We start from the raw sequence: 22,727 nt of genomic DNA, 5'->3' as shown, positions 1-22,727 counted from the left end.
CTACTCATGGTGGATTCATGTTGGGCCTCTCTTTAAATAACTTAACAAAGAGTCGGTCTAGACCTGCTCTTTCTGTAAAGTGTCTCGAGATAACCCTGGTTATGATTTGGCGCTATACAAATAAAATTTGATTGATTGATTGAATTTGATAAAATTTGATTGTCCCATCCGTAAGAAGGGGGTTTCCCCCAAGCTTCGCAGCCACTGGCAGGGGCCCAGCGTGGTCATTGACAGGCTGTCTGAGGTGGTGTACGCATGGTGGACGCATGGTGGTGCTGCACCGGGACAGACTCTCACCATACTGCCCCCTTGCTCCACCTGTCGTTGTGGGAGAGGGCAACAACAGCACCCCATGCCAGAGAAAACTGGTTTGATATAGAAAGGTCAGCATTTCCTCAGGAGACTTAGATCGTTGAAAGACTTGCTGCAGATGTTCTATCACTCGTAGGTGGCCAGCATCATCTTCTATGCTGTAGTATGCTGGGGCAGCAGGTTGAAGACACAGGACACTAACAGACTCAGTAAGCTCATCTGGAAGGCGGGCTCTGTCCTGAGGATGCTGAGGAAACTCCTCAGCATCATGGTCAACACCGTTCACCCCCTGCACTCACACTGGAGTCCTACCAGAGCACCTTCAGCGGTAGACTGAGACCACCAAGGAGCACCACAGAGCGCCACAGGAAGTCTTTTCTACCAGTGGCCATAAGACTGTATAATTCCACCCCATTATATGATGTTCGCCATGTGCAATAATACTTTTCTATATCTGGCTATATTATATTTATTACCATGTGCAATAATACTCTGGTCATATTTAGATTTGTATTCATGTTGATATTTAAAGAATGCATCATCTTGGACAATACTTACGCCTTTTTATTAGTACCATGTAGAGTATCAGAAGCAACATAATATTTTCTTAATAATTCATAATCTTATGCAATAGAAGCTCTTACTTTGTAATAACTGTCAATACTACTGTCAATTTAACTGCCACCATTACTTCCTGCCTACTTTTATAGATGGCTATTGTAATATTGTTTTTTCTGTTAGGCACTCTCTTTTGCATTAACCTATATATTTTATATTTTCACTTATATTTGAGTTTTTGTTTGCATTTTGTATTATTTGTATTGTACTGTATTGTAAAACAAACAAAGAGCTGCCTGCTCCATCGTACCAGCAAAAAATTCTGCTTAAGTTAAAACTTTGCTTTGTCTTGATATTGTTTTGTTAGATATGACATATAATTGTTCTGCACAGATCATAACAGCATGGCCTCAGTTGTGTTTTTGCAGCACATTTGCACAGGATAAAGGTAGTTTAAGTGAATACAGACATTTTTGCATGAATATGAATTCGAGGCTATGTGTAACCTTCACTTGAAAATAACTATTCTATTTAAAGGCAACATACTCATAATGAGTGTTGGAAGATAGAAAATGTAAGTTATAGATGTAAGTTCCTTACAACATGCATGTCATCTAGGCATTTCATCCAACCCACCACTTTTTGTCATTTTGCTCTCCTGATGGATTTAAGCTTGTTCTTTTTTGATATAATTTCCCCCTCAACATTCAAAGCATCGAGTCAGTTCATTCACAAAACAACAACTACAAAGAATAGTTTAGCACATCCTTAGTGACTGTAAAACTGCAACATAGAATGTTGATAGAAATGTGCTTGTTTACAATCTTTAATAAATGCGTTTTTTCTCAGCTTGGAGGGAAGCAAAAATATCTTGAACAGCTTGTCTATACCAGTTAACACTTTTCATGCAAAACAATGCACGGAACATAATCAACACATCTGTAAAGTGAATGATAAATAAAATAAGAAAATCTTAGTCAAAGAAGTCTAATCCTTTTTTGACTTTGATGCTATATGTCTATTATCAGATTGGAGGATTTTACTTTGAAAGTTCTGACCAGAACTACGAGCTAGCTACACTCACTCACACTTTGCACATGTGGTTTTCAACTTCAAATTGGACAGTTTATTATTTTTTTTAAATTATTTTGCTAAAAGTGAATTGTAATGTGATTAAACTACTTAATACTTAATGCGATGGAAATAACTAGGAAAAAATCTTCATATACATGGAGGAAAAAAGGGAGGAGACGACCAAAGGACAAACAGGGTATTGAGCGCCACCAAAAGATCAAACATCATATTGCATAAAAAAAAAAGATCAATGCTGTGTTTAAGGACATAATTGAATTAAGAAATATTTTTTTGATTTCATGATGAAATTCAGAAGATTAAGTGTAATTTACAAAAAGAGGGTTTTTTATTATTCATTCATGAACTCTCCAAGTTTAAGATGTTACACAAACATCTCAACCAAACTGTAAGTCCTCCAACAAGCATTATGCTGACATTATTTGAGTAAAGCAAGTAATAAGTAGTATATACGACAACTCATAAGTAAGGAACAGCATACCTATTTAAAGGATCACATATAGTCCCTGGAGACCCACCACAAGCCATGAGAAATAACACGATTAAGACAACTGCAAAGAAAACTGATCATGCATTTAAAACCTATAACAAAAAATACCAATATACTCTAAACGTATATTTTAAATGTTGAGTTATTACAGGTTTTTACAGGTAAAACACTTATTTTCTGCAGTTTTCTACTGAAAAACTATAATATATGTGAATATAACAGACTCAACTCAACTCCCCCCCCAAACAACACACTGTCTTTTATTCTTTTATCTTTAACTCCTTTATCCTTATTGTGTAAAAACACAATGTCTAACTCTAGAGGATAAACCCTGCAGAAGTAGACCTGTCGATCAGCGCAGGCGGCGAGGTATGGCCGGTGGTGCTGAGTTTGAGAGTCTCTGAGTGGGTCTCTGAGGAAGTGCTCGAGTTGGGCAGGATATGTAGCGATCATGCATCTTCTCTGGCACCCTACAAAAAACACACAGTGCTGTGAGGTAGTCTCCTCTGTTGCAGTCATATATACTGGTTACAGTGACAGCTAGTTAAACTGGGACCTCCAATTTGTGATCATCATCACTAACATAAAAAAAAACAACCCAAAAAACAAAAACAAAAGGAAAGCCTGGAGCAATAATAACACATTAAACCAGACTTTGAAATGAGTGTACATACACTGGAGATAAAAGAGTTTTCTGGCTGGACAGCAAACTGTGTATGTGTATAGCTGTTATGTTGTGATTTTAATGACTAGTCAGGCAGATTATTAACTGACAAAATTGAACAATAGAACCTACTGAATACCTAAAAATGCAAATACCGCATTCTGAATTCAAGAATTCATGTTATCAGTTGGAAAGCAAAAAAAAAGTGTTCTTTCAGTTCTCATTGAATTTGAATAATTTGAATAAATGTAAGGTTTTGTACCAATATCAATACCCTTAATTAATCTACATGTATATGCGTGATTAAGCAGGAAAGTTTAACTACAACAAATAACATAGATTCTAGTAGTCAACGGTGGACATCTTTTGTGATGACGTGGGATTATATATGGAACGCCTTGCACCCTTTATCATCCAAGATCACGTTTTTTGTTTTTTTTTAATGATCTTAAATACTTGACCTGCATGTGCGAGAGATGGATTATTTCCATTGTTCCTGGGCCATCATCAAGAATCGTTTGCAACTGTCACCAATTGCTTGCTCTTGGTAGAACATTTGGGATCGCTGTAAATAATATTATGAGGAAAACAGTCTATACCTGCTCTACCTGTAAATGCCATGAGATAACTTTTGTAGTGTTCTCAAAGTTACAGTAATTAAACGCAGTAAAAGATACTTTTTTAACTACTTTGATAGGAGCTTAAATTTGAATCTTATGGCACTAAAATACTGCTCTCTCACCTCCGTGTATGGTAGATATGTATACATGTACACATCATGAACATCACCCCCTTTATCACTTTCACTTTTGGCTCCCACCATCAGGCACAGCTGTGACTCAGTGGTGGGTGAATGTTTCCTCTTTATCATTTATTGTCTCACTCATTGCTGCCTGCAGATTCTTCACTGGCCTCTGTTTGTTCCGGTCACAGGCACAACCCCATGATTACTTAACTTTTATCATAATTGCAATTTGTCATTGGCACAAAACACTTGTTCGCAAACTAAGGAACTCTTGCTGGTATTTATTTGAATAAACTAAAGAAAATTAAAGATTAATTACACTGATTAGAAAACTATGAAACTGCCAAAAGACTATTTATTTTTATATTTAAACCAGTGTCTCAAATGGCAGCTGAGAACCTAACACAAACATCAAGAGTACAGGCTGCCAAACAGTTAACTGATGCATTCTCAACTGTTTAACCTTCTCTGCAATGAGATGAGAATCTTCAACTCTTGCTTTATACAGAGGTAAGGTGGTTATTAAAGGGGAATGTTTTTAAGGACTTTGAATTGATGTTTTCCAAGAAACTGTGTGGTGTGGAAGACTTGTCAGACGTATTCTCTCATTTTAATGATCTGACTTTAGGATTACAGTGACTCAATAAATGTTTTTGAGCTGTTCAAATCACTGTGAAGGAATGTAATGCTTTAGCTTCCCATTTTTGAGAGTTTTCTGTCTGACAATGACCTGCCCCTTTATGAGTCAGGAAAAACATAGTTGCACAGCTTGCCTTGCTCACACAGAATTTCTGCTAATATTTCCCAGTGCTGGCCAAAGAGACAATCTAGTTGAGAAACCTAAAAATTTGACATACCAGAAATGCCAAAGGATTGCCCTATTGTTGAGCAACACAGCAATTACTCTGTGCCTTCAGACCAGTCAGTTGATTTCTCTTTCCTTTTTTCAACTACATACCTGTGCAAAAAAGGCTTCTTTTCACTTGCCATAATTAAAACATTATAGACATTATATATGAATGGATGCAGAACCAGACTTAAGTCTTACCTTGGCTGACCCAGACACTGAAGTCCAATATTCACCAACTTACTAACCAAGAATTATTTGTATTAAGCCCTTGCACTTTTTAAAAATAGAAATAAAGCTGCTTTCCATGTGAACTGTCCATGTGAACTGTCCCTAACTGAATAGGGATGGCCTACACTACTGCAATTCAGTCTTCGTAATAGTGGTGTAACTTCGAGAGCCAAATATTTCTTAAAGGTTATTTAATGTGTAAAAGTTTGAAAATCATTGCAATACCATATACCTGCTACGTCATAATGTTTTAGATACAACTGTTATGTATCATATAATAATGTATACAAATAAGATTGTTTTCTTTTGCATAGTGACATCACAAAAAGAACTCATTTAAACTCACCTCTCTGGGACTCGTGGAGGAATTCTGGGTAGAGGTGTGAGGGCTGCGGCATCAGAGGGCCGTGGAGGTCGTGGCGGAGGTGGGAGATTTTCTATTGTGTCCTTCAAAAAATCAACTCGACATTGTGACATCTAAAACACTTTAAATAAAACATTTTGACAAACACAAGCTCTTCTTGATCTATGAATTAACTTGTGGTTAGACAAACAATAATGTGCAACTTCTTTAATAATCCCTTAATAGTTTTTCAGCAGAAAGGCCAAACTCTCTCCAGCTCTACTTTTAAGTGAATTATGAGTGTTGGCTACATCTTTCTACATCTTGTGAACCAAAACAAGTTTGAAGATTTCATCTTAGGCTTTGGAAAACTCTGATGACCTTTTTACTAGGTTTTTGCATTTTAAAGACAAAATGAAAATTGATTTGGTTCATTCATTATTTGAGTAATTAGTAGTTAGCTGCAGACCTAACTACCCTCATCAAATACAAGACACTAATGATATGAGTAGGGGTTTCAAAATTAGTGTTAAAATTCAAATCTGCAGAAAAAAACATTCTGCATTCTGATCACATTCTGATGTGTGGTTTCTGAGAAACCATTGTACATTGTGTGTTAAGCTTCATAGGCTTCACAAAAAAAGGTTCTTGCAGTTTGAGTCTCTTAACAAGTAAATTCTAAAAGTAGATTTGCACTTGTGGGTATTTTAGTACATATAAGTAGCCAGTGAGTCTTTGTGCACCTCTCTTGCGTGCGGCACCACAAGAGAAACTGAAGGTTCAGTTTGGTTTACAGACACTGATGCAGCAATAAAAGGGGAAGAGAGTATCAAAATGTTCAGTGTACCACTTTTTGGATTGAAAGTCTGTGAAAAAAGTTTTCAATTGCACTGAAGATACAAATGTTCTTGTTATTAATTCACGCTCACCTCAAAGTCAGGCTCTGTCCCGCTGCTGTAGCTGAAGGTGCTGTGAGTGCTCAGTCTGTTGCTCTCAGTACCTGATGTAAAGAAGTAAGAGGTTTATGTAAAAAGAAAACATGATAAATGTTTCTGTGAGGTAGTGCTTGTGGTGAATGTTAATGCAAGACCAACACCTCACTGGAGACCTGCCACACGCCAGCCTGCTTCAAGGCCTCCACTATCATTTCTGTCCCCAAAAAACCAAGGACCACAGGACTCAACAGACCTGTCTCCCTGGCCTCTGTGGTAATGAAGTCTTTTGAGTGCCTTGTGCTTTCACACCTCAAGGACATCACAGACCAGGACCCCCTGCGGTTCCCCTACAGAGCCAACAGGTCTGTAGACGACGCAGTCAGCATGGCCCTCCACTTCATCCTCCAGCATCTGGATGCAGCAGGAACCTATGCCAGGATCCTGTTTGTAAATTTGAGCTCTGTCTTCAACACAATCATCTCAGCTCTGCTTCAGGACAAGCTCTCCCAGCTGAACGGGCCCGACTCCAAGTGCAGGTGGATCACAGACTTCCTGTCTGACAGGAGGCAGCAGGTGAAGCTGTGAAAACACGTCTCTGACTCTAGGACCATCAGTACCAGTGTCCCTCAAGGCTGCATCCTTTCCCCTCTGCTCTTCTCCCTGTACAGCTGCGCTCCCAATCATCAATCTGTCAAGCTCCTGAAGTTCGCAGACAACACCAGCCTCATTGGACTCATCTCTAGTGGGGACGAGTCCACCTACAGGTTTGACAATTGACCATCTGGTGACAACAACCTAGAGCTTAATGCTCTAAAGACAGTGGAGATATTTTTTTAGAAAGAAAGCAGCCACACCCGCCCCCATCACCATCAATGACCCCACTGTTGTTGCCTGGGGACCATCATCAGCCAGGTACTCAAGTGGGAACTGAACATCAGCTCCCTCATCAAAAAGGGACAGCAGAGGATGTACCTTCTGCGGCAGCTGAAGAAGTTCAACCTGCCAAAGACAATCATGGTCCACTTCTACACCGCCATCGTTGAGTCCATCCTCACCTGCTCCATCACCGTCTGGTACACTGCTGACACTGCCAGGGACAAGGGCAGGCTGCAGCGTATCATCCGCTCTGCAGAGAGGGTGATTGGCTGCAATCTGCCTCTCCAGGACCTGTCCACATCCAGGACCCTGAGGCATGCAGGTAAGATTGTGACTGACCCCTCTCATCCCGGACACACACACACAAACACACACACACACACACACACACACTTGACATGGATTCTCATGCAGCCCCTAAGTCACTTAATATTTCGCAAATGTTCGGACTCACACCCTGGACTTTAATGTTTTCTGCACTGCACTATTTTCTATTTTATACAGTAAGCTTTTTTTTGTATTTTTATTCTTATTGCCTATTTTTTTATCTTGTTCTATTCAAGTCTTTTACAGATTTTTATTCTGGTTCTCTGGTCATTGTAATTGTTCTGCAACAAAACAAATTCCTTGAATGTGTAAACCTACTTGGGAATAAACGCTGATTCTGATTCACCAAATGTGGATAAACAATATCTTTTGGAGTCCCTCAACAAATATGTTACAGTTGCTCAACATATCTGCAAGGGAAGGTGCGAGCCATCAAAGCAAGATTAAACAAAGGTACATGTTGAACTAACATTGGGCTTGCTGCTAGCTGTCTGACTGGCGTCATCTCACGATATTCTAGTAACTGAATGTAACCTCAGCCCTTTTGTGTTGTTAATGCCTTCAGGAGATATTTAGGGTTTTGTATTCGAATAGGCCAGAAGTCTGTTTTCTAGCTTCTTTGGTGAATGAAAATCTAGCATTATTTATATTTTAGGACAAATTAATAGGTATCAGAGTCCTTCTATTTTGTTAGCCCATTCAGTGTTTATTCATTCATTGACTTATTTGTGGTGGCTAACTGGAGACTTCTCTAGAAATCTGTTGTGTAATTTTGCCTTTGTATTATATTAAGGTCTGTCATAAACCCAACTATTTAATGTCTGAAAAAATCAGGTCAACAGTCTTAATATCCTAAAGCTCCTTAAAGATTTGTTTTTCTGCCATTTTAACTCATTTGCATTCAGAGAAGGAGAATTCAAATGTTTATGCAATTGTAGCTTTGGATTAGTTATTTTAAGATGTTAATTCAAGGGAAGCCTTTGGTTTTTCTTTAGCTGTGCAACAGTACAGTTCAGGTACAGGTTACTGAAAGTTTGTATCAAAGCTCCAGGCAATCGTGCCGCAAATGCCCAATGTCCGTAAGAAGAAATAGGCTGTATAATCAGAAACATGCTGCGAATGAAAGGAGGTGCTGCAAGAGGCCGAAACAAATGTATTAACATTAAACACACTACAAAAATATTAACGATGCAAAGTCAAAAACCCAGAAAACACTTGCTAAAGAAAAATGCTGCAAATACAGTCAACACATCATGAAGTGCTCCAGGCCTGCAGGGGCGCTCATTATATCAGCTAAGAGCAAGACCTAAGTGTTGCTTCCGTTAGCTACAGATCTAAGTTAGCCGTACAGCTCGCAGTACTATTGGCTGACTCTGCCCAGTGTCAGAGCTCTGAGCACAGGGGTGCGCTAGTGTTCACTTCTTCTCTTCACATATCTAGCCTTTATAATATTACACCACACTGCAACATTATTACCATTTGAATCAATGATTTTATCAGCATGTTTGCACTCCTCATTGCTAATATTAGCTAAGCAATAACCTGTCCTGAAATACCACCGAACATCGAGTAGCCAAAATTAATTCAATGAGTTTTTCAGAGTTTGGCCTTTTTCTGCATTTAAAAACAAATGTTTCCGTCAATCATTTAATGTTACAACAACAACGTTACAATTTCATTTAGCAGACACTTTTGTCCAAAGCAACTTTTTAATAAAACACAAACAACGATCAAGACAGGAGGGAACAAAGTCAGTCAGGTGCCGACAGGCAGTGCATAGGGCGTTTTGTGTGTGTGTGTGTGTGTGTGTGTGTGTTAATCATCAACAACATCAACATCAAGGTCAATATAGTCATCATCATGATCATGAATATCCTAATCAACATCAACAACATCCTCAATGTCATCATCATCAATAGCTTCAATATTATTAAGGTCAGAGGTGTTCATAAAGAGCTGGGTCTTTAGCTTTTTCTTAAAGGTGAAAGGGACTATGCAGACCGAATGGAATTTGGTAACTCATTCCACTACCGGGAGACTCAGAGGAGACGAGTCTAGTTTGTGACTTAGGGCTCTGTTGTGATGGGAGTACCAGGCACTTTTCCTTGGCAGAGCGTAGTGGGCGGGAGGGAGTGTAGACCTGGATGAGAGCCTTCACTTAGGCAGGAGACGTTTTTTTTTTTCTCTTTTGTAAGCAAGCAACAGGGTTTTGAATTTGATGCAGCTGGGAGCCAGTGGAGGGATATGAACAGTGGAGTGACATGGGCTGTTTTGGGTTTATTGAAGACCAGTTGAGCTGCTGCATTCTGGGTCATCTGCAGAGGTTTGAATGAGCATACAGGAAGGTGTGCCAGTAGGGAGTTGCAGTAGTCAATATGTGATATCACAAGAGCCTGTACCAGCAGTTGTGTTCAATGCTCAGACAGGTGGGGTCTGATCTTCCTGATGTTGTGCAGAGCAAATCGACATGACAGAGCAATCGAGGCCACATGAACCTTAAAGCTTAGCTGGTCGTCAATTGTGACACCCAAGTTCCCGGCAGACTTAATGGGTATGAGTTCAGTTTGTCAGAGCTGGATGTTGATCTGTGATTGCATAGAGGGACTGGCTGGGGTGACAAGGAGCTCAGTCTTGGATAGGTTAACCTGAAGCTGGCTACTTTCATCCATTTAGAGATATCGGCAAGGCATGACGAGATCCGTGCCGAGGCTGTAGTGTTGTCTGGTGGGAATGACAGGAATCGCTGGGTATTGTCCGCATAGCAATGGTATGAGAAACCATGGGAGTGAATGATTACACTGAATGAGGTGGTATATATTGAAAAGAGAAGGGGATTGAGCACTGACCCTTGAGGCACACCTGTGGATAAGCTGTGGGGTTTGGACACTTCTACTTTCCAAGATACTCTAAAATATATAAACAGTTTTACAAAAGCAAGATTTCTGTGAACGCTTTGAACTGGAACTAGCATTTTAAATATTAATAGTGAGTGGATGTTGCAGGCACATCTCTAGGACTCAATAAGAAATGATGCAACTTCATATTATTCTAGATATTCTAGATATCTCTCCCTGAGAGATAGAACATGAACCAGAAGAGGGTAGAACCTGAGATACCAAGCTCAGAGAGGGTGGAGAGGAGGATTTGGTGGTTTACTGTGTCAAAGACAGCTGACAGATCCAACAGCAATAGAGCTGAGGACTGTCCAGCAGCTTTAGCCAGGTGCAGTAATTCCTTTACTGACAGTAGTGCAGTTTCTGTAGAGTGGCCCCGCTTAAAGCCAGACTGATTTGGGTCCAACAGATTGTTCTTGGACAGGAAGTCGGAGACTTGATTAAAAACTGCGCTCAAGTATTTTTGACAGGAAGGGTGGTAGTGAAACTGGTCTGTAGTTTTCAACCTGTTTTTATGAGCAGTGGGGTGACCTGAGCTTGCTCGCTAGTTTGTTTAGAGAGGAGCGTGTTTGATGCATTTTTGGGGGGGGGGTATGTAACAACAGCAGCCATGTAGGCCATTGCAGTGCAAATTCCCTTGGCCACCGTAATTAATCATTAATAATGAAACTGCTATCAAATCGAATCAAGGTGGAGAAAATGGCGGATTTTAAGAAATTGAGAGAAATACTGCAATATTAAAATCTTATATTAAAACCTATAAGGGAGTGATTCCAATATCTCCTAAATGAAATGAGGTGATAATGAGTAATCAGACAAAGATATCACGCCTAATCAATAAGATATTAAAGCCTTTGCCTATCTTTACTCATTATATATACAGTATATATATAAATAAATAAAAAAAATTCTTGAGTCAAGTCCACCCCATCCACTAATCTAGTTTTGGTTAATTCCACTGCCTTTCATCTTTTCTGAACATCCTCCAACCCAAGTTGCACCCTTTCTGAGTTTCTAATGCCTCAGCTTGAAAGACTGACTGAGGATTAGGATAGGCCACTTTGCATTTTGGTCCTTATTGAGACAAAGAGTTGGAAAACCAAAAAAAGCATTTGGACTCACTAGATGTGCTGGATGTGCTCCCTGTCTTCCAGCTGCCTCTCTGGATAATGTTTGTTGCTGGAGGTGGAGGGGGAGCCACCACTCTGGGTGTTGGCTCGTACACAGAACACTCTAATGTCACACTGGAGCCCCAGTATAAATTCCTCTGGAGTGGAGCACTTATCTCATAATCTAAGAAGGGAGGACCACATCAATATTAGCATTTTCTAAAACATCAGGGTGTGATTTTCCACTATGTGCAGTCCACAAATTTAAATTTTATAACTGCAAGATACTTCATGGTCAGATCATTGTGGATATATAAATTCAATTTTCATTCAATTTGTTTCATTTGTCTCCAAATAAATAAATGAATTATAGAAATAAAAATTGCCCAGTTATTTACCAAGCTCCTTTCCAGTCTTCTGTCTGTCTTTGTGTCGTCTGGTGATGCTGTCTCTTAATCTCTTTAGATTTTCCTGAATAAAAGCAACATACAATACACCAATACAGATTAATTTCTAGAACACTAACCGGCAACTGACAGGTTATAGGTTATGGATAGATGATCTACCTGCTGATAGCGTATGGAGTTGGCCCTCCGCTCATGATCAAACTGCCAGGCCTTGAACTCTTGGACAGCTTCATCCACAGTTATTTCACCCACTTTCACCCTCTCCTGCAGAGATATGAGCTGTCTCTGTCCAGGTGTCTTCATCCCAGCATAGGGGTCATATGCAGGAGAAGGCGGGTCTGCAACAGGCCGAGCTGCATGGGTGGAAAGAGTTGTCATTTGACAAAAAAAGAGTAGTTATCAAACATTGGGAATAGTTGCACTTCGCATTTAATGCCTCTAAAAAACTGTTACTTATTAAGTTGTACAAATGTTTAATATGTGGGAAGCCATAGTGGAGTCAGAACTAAGCTCATTGGTGAATTTATACTGTGATAGGAGTACAGTGCAGAATTTAAATTTCTTAATATTATTGATTAGGAATTTAGTGTAATTGAAGTCAAGTTAACAAACTGGCTAATTCAAATGGTAAAGACGGATCTTTGGTTAAAACAAAAAATATATACAGTATATTAACACCAATGATCTCTATTTTTCTGGACTATAGCAATACCACTATAGCATGGTAGTGGTTAGCAGACCCTCTTCAAACTTTAACTTTGGCCTAAATGCAATGAAAAATTATTTAAAAAAAAACTTAGATACTATGAAAAGCAGCAGAATGATGTCAGGGCAAAAACAACAAATATTGGGACAAAACTCCGAAAACTGACAGTTTTCCTGGTGTGTTAGATAACCAGAGTTAGCCCTTGTTAGCCCTTGCCCTTGTTAGCCCTATCAGAAGAGACAAAATACTGGAATGTTAACATGAAAACAAATATCATTCTTAAGTCTTTCAAACATACATAACAAACATGCAATGCAATGTGTGTATAACACTTGAAATAGCTACCTTTGGGAAAGGGGTTGGATGAATCGAGTTGCCTTAATTGAATGTATATGTAATGGAGAAAAAGTGGCATCACATATGATGGTCTTTATTGGATATGAATACTAAAATGACAAATCAAGTCCTAATGCAATCTGAAAATAACTGAAGCATTAACTAATTAACTCTCAAATTTCCATCTTTAGGGAAATACTGGACTTTATTATGTTATTTGTATAGGCTTATATGTTTTTAAAGGATATATTTTTTATAATATCTGCATCCTTTGTGTCCTTGGTTTAAGACATAGAAATTAAGCAGAGGATTCTAGCTGACCATCATGAATAAAAAGTAAACTTTTAAATACTAATTTACCCCAAAGAGCTACTTAAAAGTTTATATAAACAGTTTTACAAAAGCAAGATTTCTGTGAACGCTTTGAACTGGAACTAGCATTTTAAAGATTAATAGTGAGTGGATGTTGCAGGCACATCTCTAGGACTCAATAAGAAATGATGCAACTTCATATTATTCTAGATTGAATACAAATCAGCTTCACACAAATAAGAAAGAACATTATTTGACCAGTCCAAGCAAATAACCAACCCGTAAAGATTTAACTGAAATAAAGATAAAGCTTATTCTATAATGATTGCAGAGAGCCAAATCTCTCTTACATAAGTCTAGACTAGCAAACTTTGCGCATATAAAATAAATGAACAAAACATTGGTCAGAAAACAGGAAATACATATGAGCACTTCATAATTTGCTTTATTTAGATATACTTAGCAAGCCAGCAACAACCAAAGTAAGTGCTTTCATGGTCCAGGACCATTGCACAATATTATGGGCCCCTACCAGCATTGACAGCTATTCACTATTTTATCTTCGTGGGCCCTTCTCACATGAGGGCCTCAGTCTCTGAATTTTAATACGTCAAAGTTGGCAACTGAATGGTATAGAGTCATGTTTTCTCTCTCTTTTTCTATTTTCGAACAGACACACTCAAGTACTAAATCAACATTTTTTCAATATAACATTAGAGTTGTGAGAAGATCGCAGTAGGCCTGTGCTAGGCCTGTTCCATTAGCCCCTTAGCTTTTACTAAGTCCATGTTTGGCTCCTTCATATTGAGGTTGAACTTAAAATAATCTCTAAGATTTTCACTTAAATATAGGTCTGTTAAGTCACTATTGCCAAATGAGGTAACACAATGGTGATTGAGCCTATGGACTACAGATGAATGGCTTTGCATTTGCAATATAGTATTATTACGGACTGGGTGTCTGTGGTGACATTCGCAGAAAAAATCCCAAGCGGTGCCCAGTTAGTGACGCGTTTTCCGTTACCCAGAAATGGTCGGTCTGCTAGAGAGGGTAGGCGGAGCTGAGCGGTTGCTTTTCCGATCTCTGCTAGTGTTGTGTGTAAACGGTTATCTAATATGGCTGAACAAACAAAGAAAAGATTGATGACGACAGATACAACTTCAAAAATAAGTGGAAATCCAAAGGAAAAGAAACTAATTCGACTCTCAGATGAAGGCAAACAGTTGAAAAAGGAAAGCGGCTGTCAGCGAGGAAAATCAAGAGTTACAGCTGTAACAAAGGGAGCCAACCGTAGACGTCTGGTTATGTGGGACGTATACGCCGGCAATTGCCAGTGCCAAATAGAACGAAACTGAGAACTTGAGATTATAACTTTAACTAATGACATTATCAGCAGTTTGTCTTAACACCTTCAAATGTATATGATGACAAAACAAACAATAGAGATTCTCAATTTCTCAGTCTTTTAAACTGTTCTTTACCTTCAGGAGATCCCATTTCCATAGTTTCTCTCTGGGACGTATCTTTATCTGAAAATACTGTGAAAATATTCAGTCATCTATTATTGCCAGGAGCATTTTTCTGATGTATGAAATGGAATCTGATGTATGAAAAATCATTTGGGGGAAAGAAAAAGAAAATGATCAATACCTCTACAAATGTATGTCATAGGCTTTTCAGGCTCGGACTCAGGTCTTGGTATGGGGGCTGGTGGACGGTTCAGAATTCCTGAGTTATAGGTGCTGTTTGCATCCACAGTATCATAGATATCCTCCGGACAGAGGTTGTATGGATCCTCCTCTTCTTCAATCTGATGCAAGTCATTATGATCATCTTTTCCCTCCTCCTCACTTTTAAGTTCTTCGTTGTCCTGACTCACACTTGCATGTGGTTTTGCTGAAGGACACAAGATAAACACATATCAAACTTTTTTAAACACGATGCTATTTAATGCCATGAGCTTAAAATTGTTTATATTATACTTGTATATTTATACTTGTTTATACCTTGGAAGAACTTCCTAAGCAAAGCTTCCTCAGGGTTCTCATCTACTGCAGCCATTACCTCGTCTGAAAAATAAACCCAACAGGTTCATCAGAAACACTTAAATCACCTGTTTGTAATCTTTTTGTAATTTTGTGGAACAATGGATACAATTATGTTAACTTACAAAGGTCTTCTGCACATTCAGGGTCTATCCCCAGCATTGACTCATATATGTCCTCTGAGCAACCTGAGTACTTCATCATAATATCTTGAGAGTTAGTTGACATCGACTCATACACCTCTCCACTCTCCTCTGTGTTGATAGAGTCCTCAAAATGAAACTTTAGCATGTCTGCTGTCTCCTAGATTAGTATGAAACCAAATGACAGGTGGAGACCCATAAAAGACCACGACTGTCAGAAGAAAATATCCACACATTGTTAAACAGTGTTCATTAAGAAAAAGCTTTTATCACTGGACTTACAACAAATTCATCCATGAACTGCCTGAGATCAGTGAAGCCACTCTTCTCTGCCAGTGTGTTAGGGTAGTCTCCATACTTGTTCATCACACTGTAAGCCTGCAGAGCCCCAGGACACTGAAGTAGAATGGTGGTCAGTTTCTTTAGACCATACTTTGCAGCAAAGTGGAGCAGTGTGGGGAACTCCTCATTACGCTGATCTGCAGAACAAAAAACAATAAGATTGTTTGTTGATCCCTTAACCCTTTTTACTCTCTGGTGTTTCATTGTAATAAATCAAAAAGGCAATGCAGAGGTAGAACAAATATACTTTTAACAGTTTCTGATTTTCTACATATTACATCTGCAACAACAGCAGATTCCCCTGAATTTAGAAATGATCTTGGGAATGCCCAAAAAACAAAATCTTTGACAACCAATAGAAATCAGAACACCGTACTCACATGCTGCCATATTGTCTTGTTCAATCTGTTTAATTCCAAACAGCTGAAGACTATTTGAAGGCATCCTGGATTTTAATGAATCAGTTAGCATGTTGTCCAGTGATTCTGTTGCATTTGACATCAAGTTGAACGCCTGAAAGTTAAAAACAACTTATAAAATCCTGAGAGTTTTATATGGCCCATCCACTGAAATGGTGGCTGAGATAGGAACCTCCTTTGTTCTGTGGACAAAAGAGAGACACAACTAAACCTAACCTGTGTGTAAAAACCCTTTCACGGACCGAGCCGTGATGTGCCACATGACTATAACATCATCTGGTCAATGAAACCAGCTCTACAAGCTACTTTGCCAGCTAACAAAGCAGTACGCCAAATGTGTTTATGTTCAAATGATAAAATGCAGAAACAATGATTTGGGGGTCCAGCCACTGGATGCAGACCTGGCTGATAGAGTCTTGGTGTTTATATTAAATATATTAATAGCTTCAGTTGCAGTGATAGTGCTTAGTTTTAGGTGTGGCTCCCTCTCAGTTGATCCACCACTTACATTACATTTTGTGTGTCCAGAGAAATGTTAGCTGTGATAATTACCTGCCATATATGTTTTCATGTGCACATGTATGTCTTGTATACGTAGGTCATGTTTTTAATTTATGTACAGTATATGTTTCCAATGATGCACAGTGTGTACACAGTTTAACGAATTGATTGTTTTACTTAATGGCTTTTATTGTTTTGATGTCTTTCATTGTTAGGTTATAGGTTAGCCAAACACAGTTCCGCACTTCACGCAGATATTTGATCCAAAGGCGCTACTTTCGGTGCAGTGCCTTACGTCTAGTCAAATGAGCTAAATAGGTAACAACGTTGTTTTAATGCAGACAATGTCTCACCTGGCAGATGAAGTTAACAGGATCAGTGGCATTTTCAAGTAGCTGACTGACTTCTCCCATAGTGGTATAATATGTGACAGGCCTTAATCTGATGCAGGATTTGTCAGTGTACATGTTGAGTGATACGACTCCGGCAGGCATATCTAGCAAAGAGGAAAATACAGTGAATTCAGATTCAAGTTGGCAGGATTTTGCCATCAACATTAAAAAACATTTTAAGGTCACAGGATTTCCTCAAAATACTTGCCAGGTGCAGTAACACTTATAGTATATTCATTCTCCACACTGCCTGGGACCCTTTTTGCAGAAACGTTGTCAGATGAAAACTCCACCTCTGGAACTGACTGTACTTTATGTGTGAGTATAATAAAAAGTTTCTCTTGTTCCTTTAAAAAAGGAGAAAATAGCATTACTTTGGCTTCTAAGTAATTATCATATATCAACTATAGGACATTAGTTCTTATCAAAGAAGACAAGTTTTGGGGTGAAATATTCACTATATTGCAATTCCCACAGCCTTACCCCGCACAGAATTCTGTTTGGTTGAACGGTGAGACAGAGGACGTGGGTGGATGTACTTATTTCCACGTTTGTTGAATTCCCCGTGGTCACAGGTCCTTCATCTTTAAGGACAGGTTCCTTTTGTTCTTCTGACACTACTTCCTCTGTTTCATCAGTGGTGGAATTTTCAGTTGGAGAAGCTGCTGTGATGTGTAACTCTGCTACAGCTGCAGCTTTGCTCTCACATTCAGCCTCAGCTCGTCTGTCTTTGAATGAAAAAAATAAATAATTATCAAAAATCAGTTACTTCCATGGTAACACAACATTCTTCATAGCTTAAATGAGTTTTTATTAAGTCTTTAATTACTAAGTGAGGGCTAAAGGCTCAGTTTATTTACATGTCTATATTTTTTCTTGCAAACTTCTGAAAATAGTTTTGGCTTTATATACTGTTTGAGGTATCCACCTCTGAAACTTCTGCCGCTTCACTAACATAATGAAGGCGTGTAGAATTTCATTTGTGTTATTCAAACCATTTGATAATTCACAGACCTTTCTTTGAATAGCTTTCAGTTTAAAAAAAAAAAATCTAATTCTGTGGTTTAACTATAATGAAAGATAGTAATTTTTTAGCATAATGTTTTAAATCTCACAACTTTACCACATGGACCCAATAATTATTTGCTTATCACAATACCATTACAGGTATGTGCGAAAATTTTGTTGATTTAAAATTGTTGGCGAACCTTAATTTGTTAATTGGGCGTATAATCAGCTTATCTGATTTTAGAAGTTTTAATGTGTAAGTAAAAAGCTTCAGAAATATAAAATAAACTCAAGATCATAAAATTCGGTGTCCTTTACAGGCCCAAAAGAAGACATATCAGAGTTTTATATATATACTGTCATTGATGGAATCCAATATGGTGGAGACATAGACAGCAGGCTCATCCTCAGCAGAGATTTTTCTCCAGCTCAACCAGTCTTCAAAGCTCTCCGTCAGTATTTCGTCCTCTGACACGCCACACAGCAGCGCCACCACTCTGTGTGGAGGATTAAGTAGTCTCTGAAGTGCTCCTTGCAGCTCAGGGTCACAGAGCATGTCCAGGAATGCTCCTGTGAGGAGCAGCACAAAACATTTGCAGCTTCGGAAATATTCAAACTGATATCCGTGGAGCTGATCCGATGGGCCCATTGAATACAGCAAAATAGACCTTTTTCGGAATTTCCGAGAAGATTTTAAGATATGCTGCAAATATGTTGCCCATTCCTGTGCATCTGCTGTGTGCAGAATTAACAGCTCATGAGCTGAGAGTGATCCAGAATTTGCTGAAAAACAACATATTACAGACGGATTAGTATATACAGTACATGACAATCAAATAGTCTCAAAATTGCCTGACCAAAGCATAAAAATAGAACATATTCATCTTTAGGTCCTCTCACAAGTTGCTAATCCAGCCTAACATCATGAAATGAATCACAATGCTATAATCAGCATAAACTTATCACAAATGAGACAACACTGGTCATATTATGTGTTGGTTTTCATGTTGCAGCAGGTAGTGAGTCACGGAATTGCCCCACAACATACAAGCTGTCTGGCCGTGAAATGTCAAGGTGACTGTGGTTAGAGAATGAATGTCCGATTTGTTCGATGTTTCAGAGCAGAACCAGCAAGGAGTTGTGCAAACATTGCACTGTGCAAACACTAGTCAGAGTAATTTTGTTTGACTCATTACACTGTTTAATCAGGTCAAGTTAAACTCTGTACGTGCTAACTGGGGAAGAAAATCCAAAACAACTATTTCACCTTCTTCTTGATTCACACTGATGACTTAGCAGAGAGACACTCCGTCTTTGTTAAAGTACCAATTTAGATGTGTGGGAAATTTTATTATAACCGACTTATGAATTAACCATACAGGAAGGCTAAGACACTTACTTCCTCTTTTTGTAAGCTCTTTAGAAACGTACTTATTTAAAGGTTAGTAAAGCATGTCCATGTCCAGAACTTGTAATAAATCATCAACTGTAAAGCCAGTTATGTGAAGATGTGTATTTTTAAATATTTCTACCACCAGGAACTGACTTAGAAGACAATAATAGAAATGATGTGATATCTACCTGATTCAATTCTTGAGCCCGGCTCCTCCATGTTTGTGAAGCCTTAAACCTGCACAAAATCAATTCACAAGGAGCATCCCAAACATGTTCTTTTAGTTTCTCAAGTTTACTGAAGCTTTTCTCCTCTTCAGCTGAGACGGCTTTAGCTTTCACCAGCTACAGCTCTTTGCTCAGTTGTACGAATAGCAACCCTTAGTTTCCTGATTTGGTGACTCTGCCCCACTTCCTGAAACAGTTGAAGAAGTGAGAAAATACATCACAGTGGAGTCATGTTGTGCAGCATGTCTACACAAACCCATGGTCGTTTTTCATTTGACATAAGTAGATTATTCAGAGCAAAAATGACATAAATCAATATAAGTATTTTAAAGTAACTGTATTGAATTTTGAGGCATAGTGGCACACCCATTGAAAGAGAAAACAGATTAACACAAAGCCTCTAATATTTATGCAGGAAACACTTTTTATGTGCTTTTACTCTCTGCACGCACACACGCACATGCGCATGCATACACACTCACTCACACACACACACACACACACATACACGCACACACACACACACACACACACACACACACACACACACACACACACACACACACACACTACATCATCACACCTGTTGTATAACTCAATCTTCTTCTGTTTTTAACTTCCTTAATAAGGTGTGTTCTATTTGGAGAGTTTCAGACTGAGTCAGACTGATACTGTGTGACTATATCTCCTTTTTAATAATATATAAATAAATATTATTTCAAAGGAACCCTGATCATGGCTCAGGAACGAGAGCGAATCATCCACTATTCATTCTGTGTATAAGTGACAAGAAACTGAACCCTCTTTTGTTCTGATGGCTGTGCCTGAGCTGTGTGTGTGTGAAAAAGTGTGAATGTGTGTGGGATTTTTTTTATAATTAATTCATTGTTTCAAGAATGTTTCAAGCAATAATGTCAAATATTTGCTGGTTTCACCTTCTTTATGGAATAGATTATTGTATGAAGCTATCCTTGTCAAAGTTAATGTCCGGGCTGCCTTAAAATTTTGTAAAAGTTGACTAAATTTGAGAAAACAAGCTGAGATAAATTTGTATTTATTCAGAAGAAAAAACTCCCCTTTAATGTACTTGACTTTGAATTACTATTAAGTTGCCAATTTAGTTGTTTTGTCAAATCAGTCTTTTAATTTAATTTATGGCCAAAACAGGATGTGACCCTGGGACCTTTAGCTTAACGGCGACAGCACTAACCGCTGCACTGTGTGGCCTCTTTATGTAATGTGTCCTTTTGACTAACTTTCTTAATTTCAATTGAATCATTTTTGAAAGCTGGAAAACTTTTCATCAGTTGAGATGACGTGAACACAGAATTTTTAGTTATCACAACATTTACATAGACTTGTATTTAATCTAGTTGACATTAAATTATACGTCACCATGACGAGTTGTTTTCACATGACAGGTCCTTCCAGGCTCTAGGAAATTGTTATGAGTATTCTTCATGCTTTTTTATTTACTACTAATTGAGACTTATTGAAAATAAAAATGGCCTCTGGTTTGAGCCCCAGTACAAAGACACATAAGCACACAAATCAATATTTGGATTTTAACAATCAAACAACTGAAGGGATGAGTCAACTAACTGAATGATTCATCTGTAAGGTGTCACTATTACTCTGAAGTTTCAGATTCACAAAAAGGGATTTATCCTTCAACATGAAACACGTCATTGTAAAAACATAGCACCACAATAATGCAACCACTAGAGGGCAGCAGGCAATTACTTTTGTAGGCCAACAAAACGTCACCATAACACCATGCAGACAGATGAGAGCAATCACTACAAAGCATACAGTCGAGGGATCCAGGTACCTCTATACAGGTTTGGTTCAATAATGAAGCAGTAATGACCCGTTATAATTAGGGTTTCATCATTTACATGCACTTTTTTGGTGCATTTGAAAAACTCAATAACATGTCTCTTGTCTGTTGGGAGTTGTTGTGAGGGAAAGCATTTACACTACTGCAGGCAAGGAGGATGATTGCACTCCACTGGAAGAACATGAACAATGTTATACAGTATGAAGTCTGTCTTGTCTGTGATGATGCAAAGTGGCAGTAATTCACAAGTGTGATAAATATTAAGTCACTGATCACAAGCAAAATCCTGTGATTATCTCGAATCAACTGCCTGAAGGCTCAGTCTAAAATGAGAGAGCCCAACACAGCTCTCAAAAAGAAATTCACCTGAATCAGGCTCCTCTATTGCTCTCAAACAAACACCAAACCAACACATCTCTTTTAGAATGACTAAAATCATTTCCAGGCACTGGTTGGGTCAATGCCAAGAAACAGTTCTTGAAGGCTCAATGATTAAAACTTGTTTAGTTTACTTTGGCCTGTATGTGTAGGTTTGCACTGTCCTCAATCTTTAATTTCCTTAATTGTAGATACAAAATCAGAAGACAGGAGCTTATTCATTTGTCTAACAATGAATTTTAGACACAAAATCAATTTACACTGCTTTGCCTTTCTCCAATAATTTTAGTTTTGTTCCTGCTTTGACATCTTCCTACTACAAAGACCTTTTAATGCATTCAGCAAAAGTTCACTTTCTGACTTCTGAAGCTTCCTGCGAAAAGCAGAGTGATCTATGACCCATCTTTAAGTACAATTTCCTGTAGAAAAAGAATCCCCTAATTTCTTCTAATTCTGCCATTAGCTACCATAAGCATGACCGGCCGGTTACCTTTGGTTTGGGCTCCCATGAAACCTCTATCTTTTATGCGGCTCAAATCAAATCCCTGCAGCCTGAGTTTAATAAAAGACTATTTTTGCTACTATTTTTCAACCTTGTTATCTAATATCCTGTCCTTTTACTCTACCGTGTGTTTTCAGTACACAGGGCAACTCTGCCAGAGAGCGTGTGTCAGTTCACCAAAGAGACCTGCATCTCTTAGAGCACAAAAGTTCATATGTGATAAGTGAGATTCTGCTATACTGGTATTTTACTGGTACTGAATTAAAGTTACATACACAAGGTGTAATAGTTCACTACTGTCCATGCTGACCATTGTTATTGGTCTAAGTCTACCTGAGCCATGCCATGAAGGT

At 38.5% G+C, this 22,727-nt stretch overlaps 1 protein-coding gene across 1 annotated transcript; it reads right to left on the bottom strand.

Moving 5' to 3' along the window:
• Window positions 1-2,268: 2,268 nt before the first annotated feature.
• pik3ap1 (phosphoinositide-3-kinase adaptor protein 1) lies at window positions 2,269-19,809 on the bottom strand. The gene is made up of 17 exons (XM_069658927.1): window positions 19,616-19,809; window positions 18,392-18,817; window positions 17,510-17,754; window positions 17,235-17,373; window positions 16,988-17,130; window positions 16,095-16,227; window positions 15,655-15,851; window positions 15,355-15,532; window positions 15,191-15,253; window positions 14,835-15,080; window positions 14,666-14,722; window positions 11,990-12,183; window positions 11,822-11,894; window positions 11,437-11,607; window positions 6,212-6,282; window positions 5,286-5,386; window positions 2,269-2,922 (listed from the first exon to the last, which is right to left on the bottom strand). The coding sequence occupies exons 1-17, from the start codon at window positions 19,644-19,646 to the stop codon at window positions 2,805-2,807; spliced, it is 2,586 nt and encodes an 861-aa protein (XP_069515028.1). The 5' UTR covers window positions 19,647-19,809; the 3' UTR covers window positions 2,269-2,804.
• Between the last annotated feature and the right edge of the window lie 2,918 nt (window positions 19,810-22,727).

The sequence above is a fragment of the Semicossyphus pulcher genome, unplaced genomic scaffold (assembly GCF_022749685.1).
Source record: "Semicossyphus pulcher isolate SPU_LCO1_2020_fin unplaced genomic scaffold, fSemPul1.0.p SCAF_12, whole genome shotgun sequence".
NCBI lineage: Eukaryota > Metazoa > Chordata > Actinopteri > Labriformes > Labridae > Semicossyphus > Semicossyphus pulcher.
The sequence above is the reverse complement of the archived record's forward strand: the minus strand, read 5'-3'. Positions and strand labels throughout refer to the sequence as shown.

Excerpts from the sequence above, each read along its gene's own strand:
- pik3ap1 (XM_069658927.1), bottom strand. The coding sequence starts at position 19,646 with ATGGAGGAGCCGGGCTCAAGAATTGAATCAG. Across the intron at positions 17,374-17,509 it reads CAAACAGAATTCTGTGCGGG|GAACAAGAGAAACTTTTTAT; the intron begins GTAAGGCTGTGG and ends CCTTTTTTAAAG. Across the intron at positions 15,254-15,354 it reads TGAATGTGCAGAAGACCTTT|ACGAGGTAATGGCTGCAGTA; the intron begins GTAAGTTAACAT and ends TTTATTTTTCAG.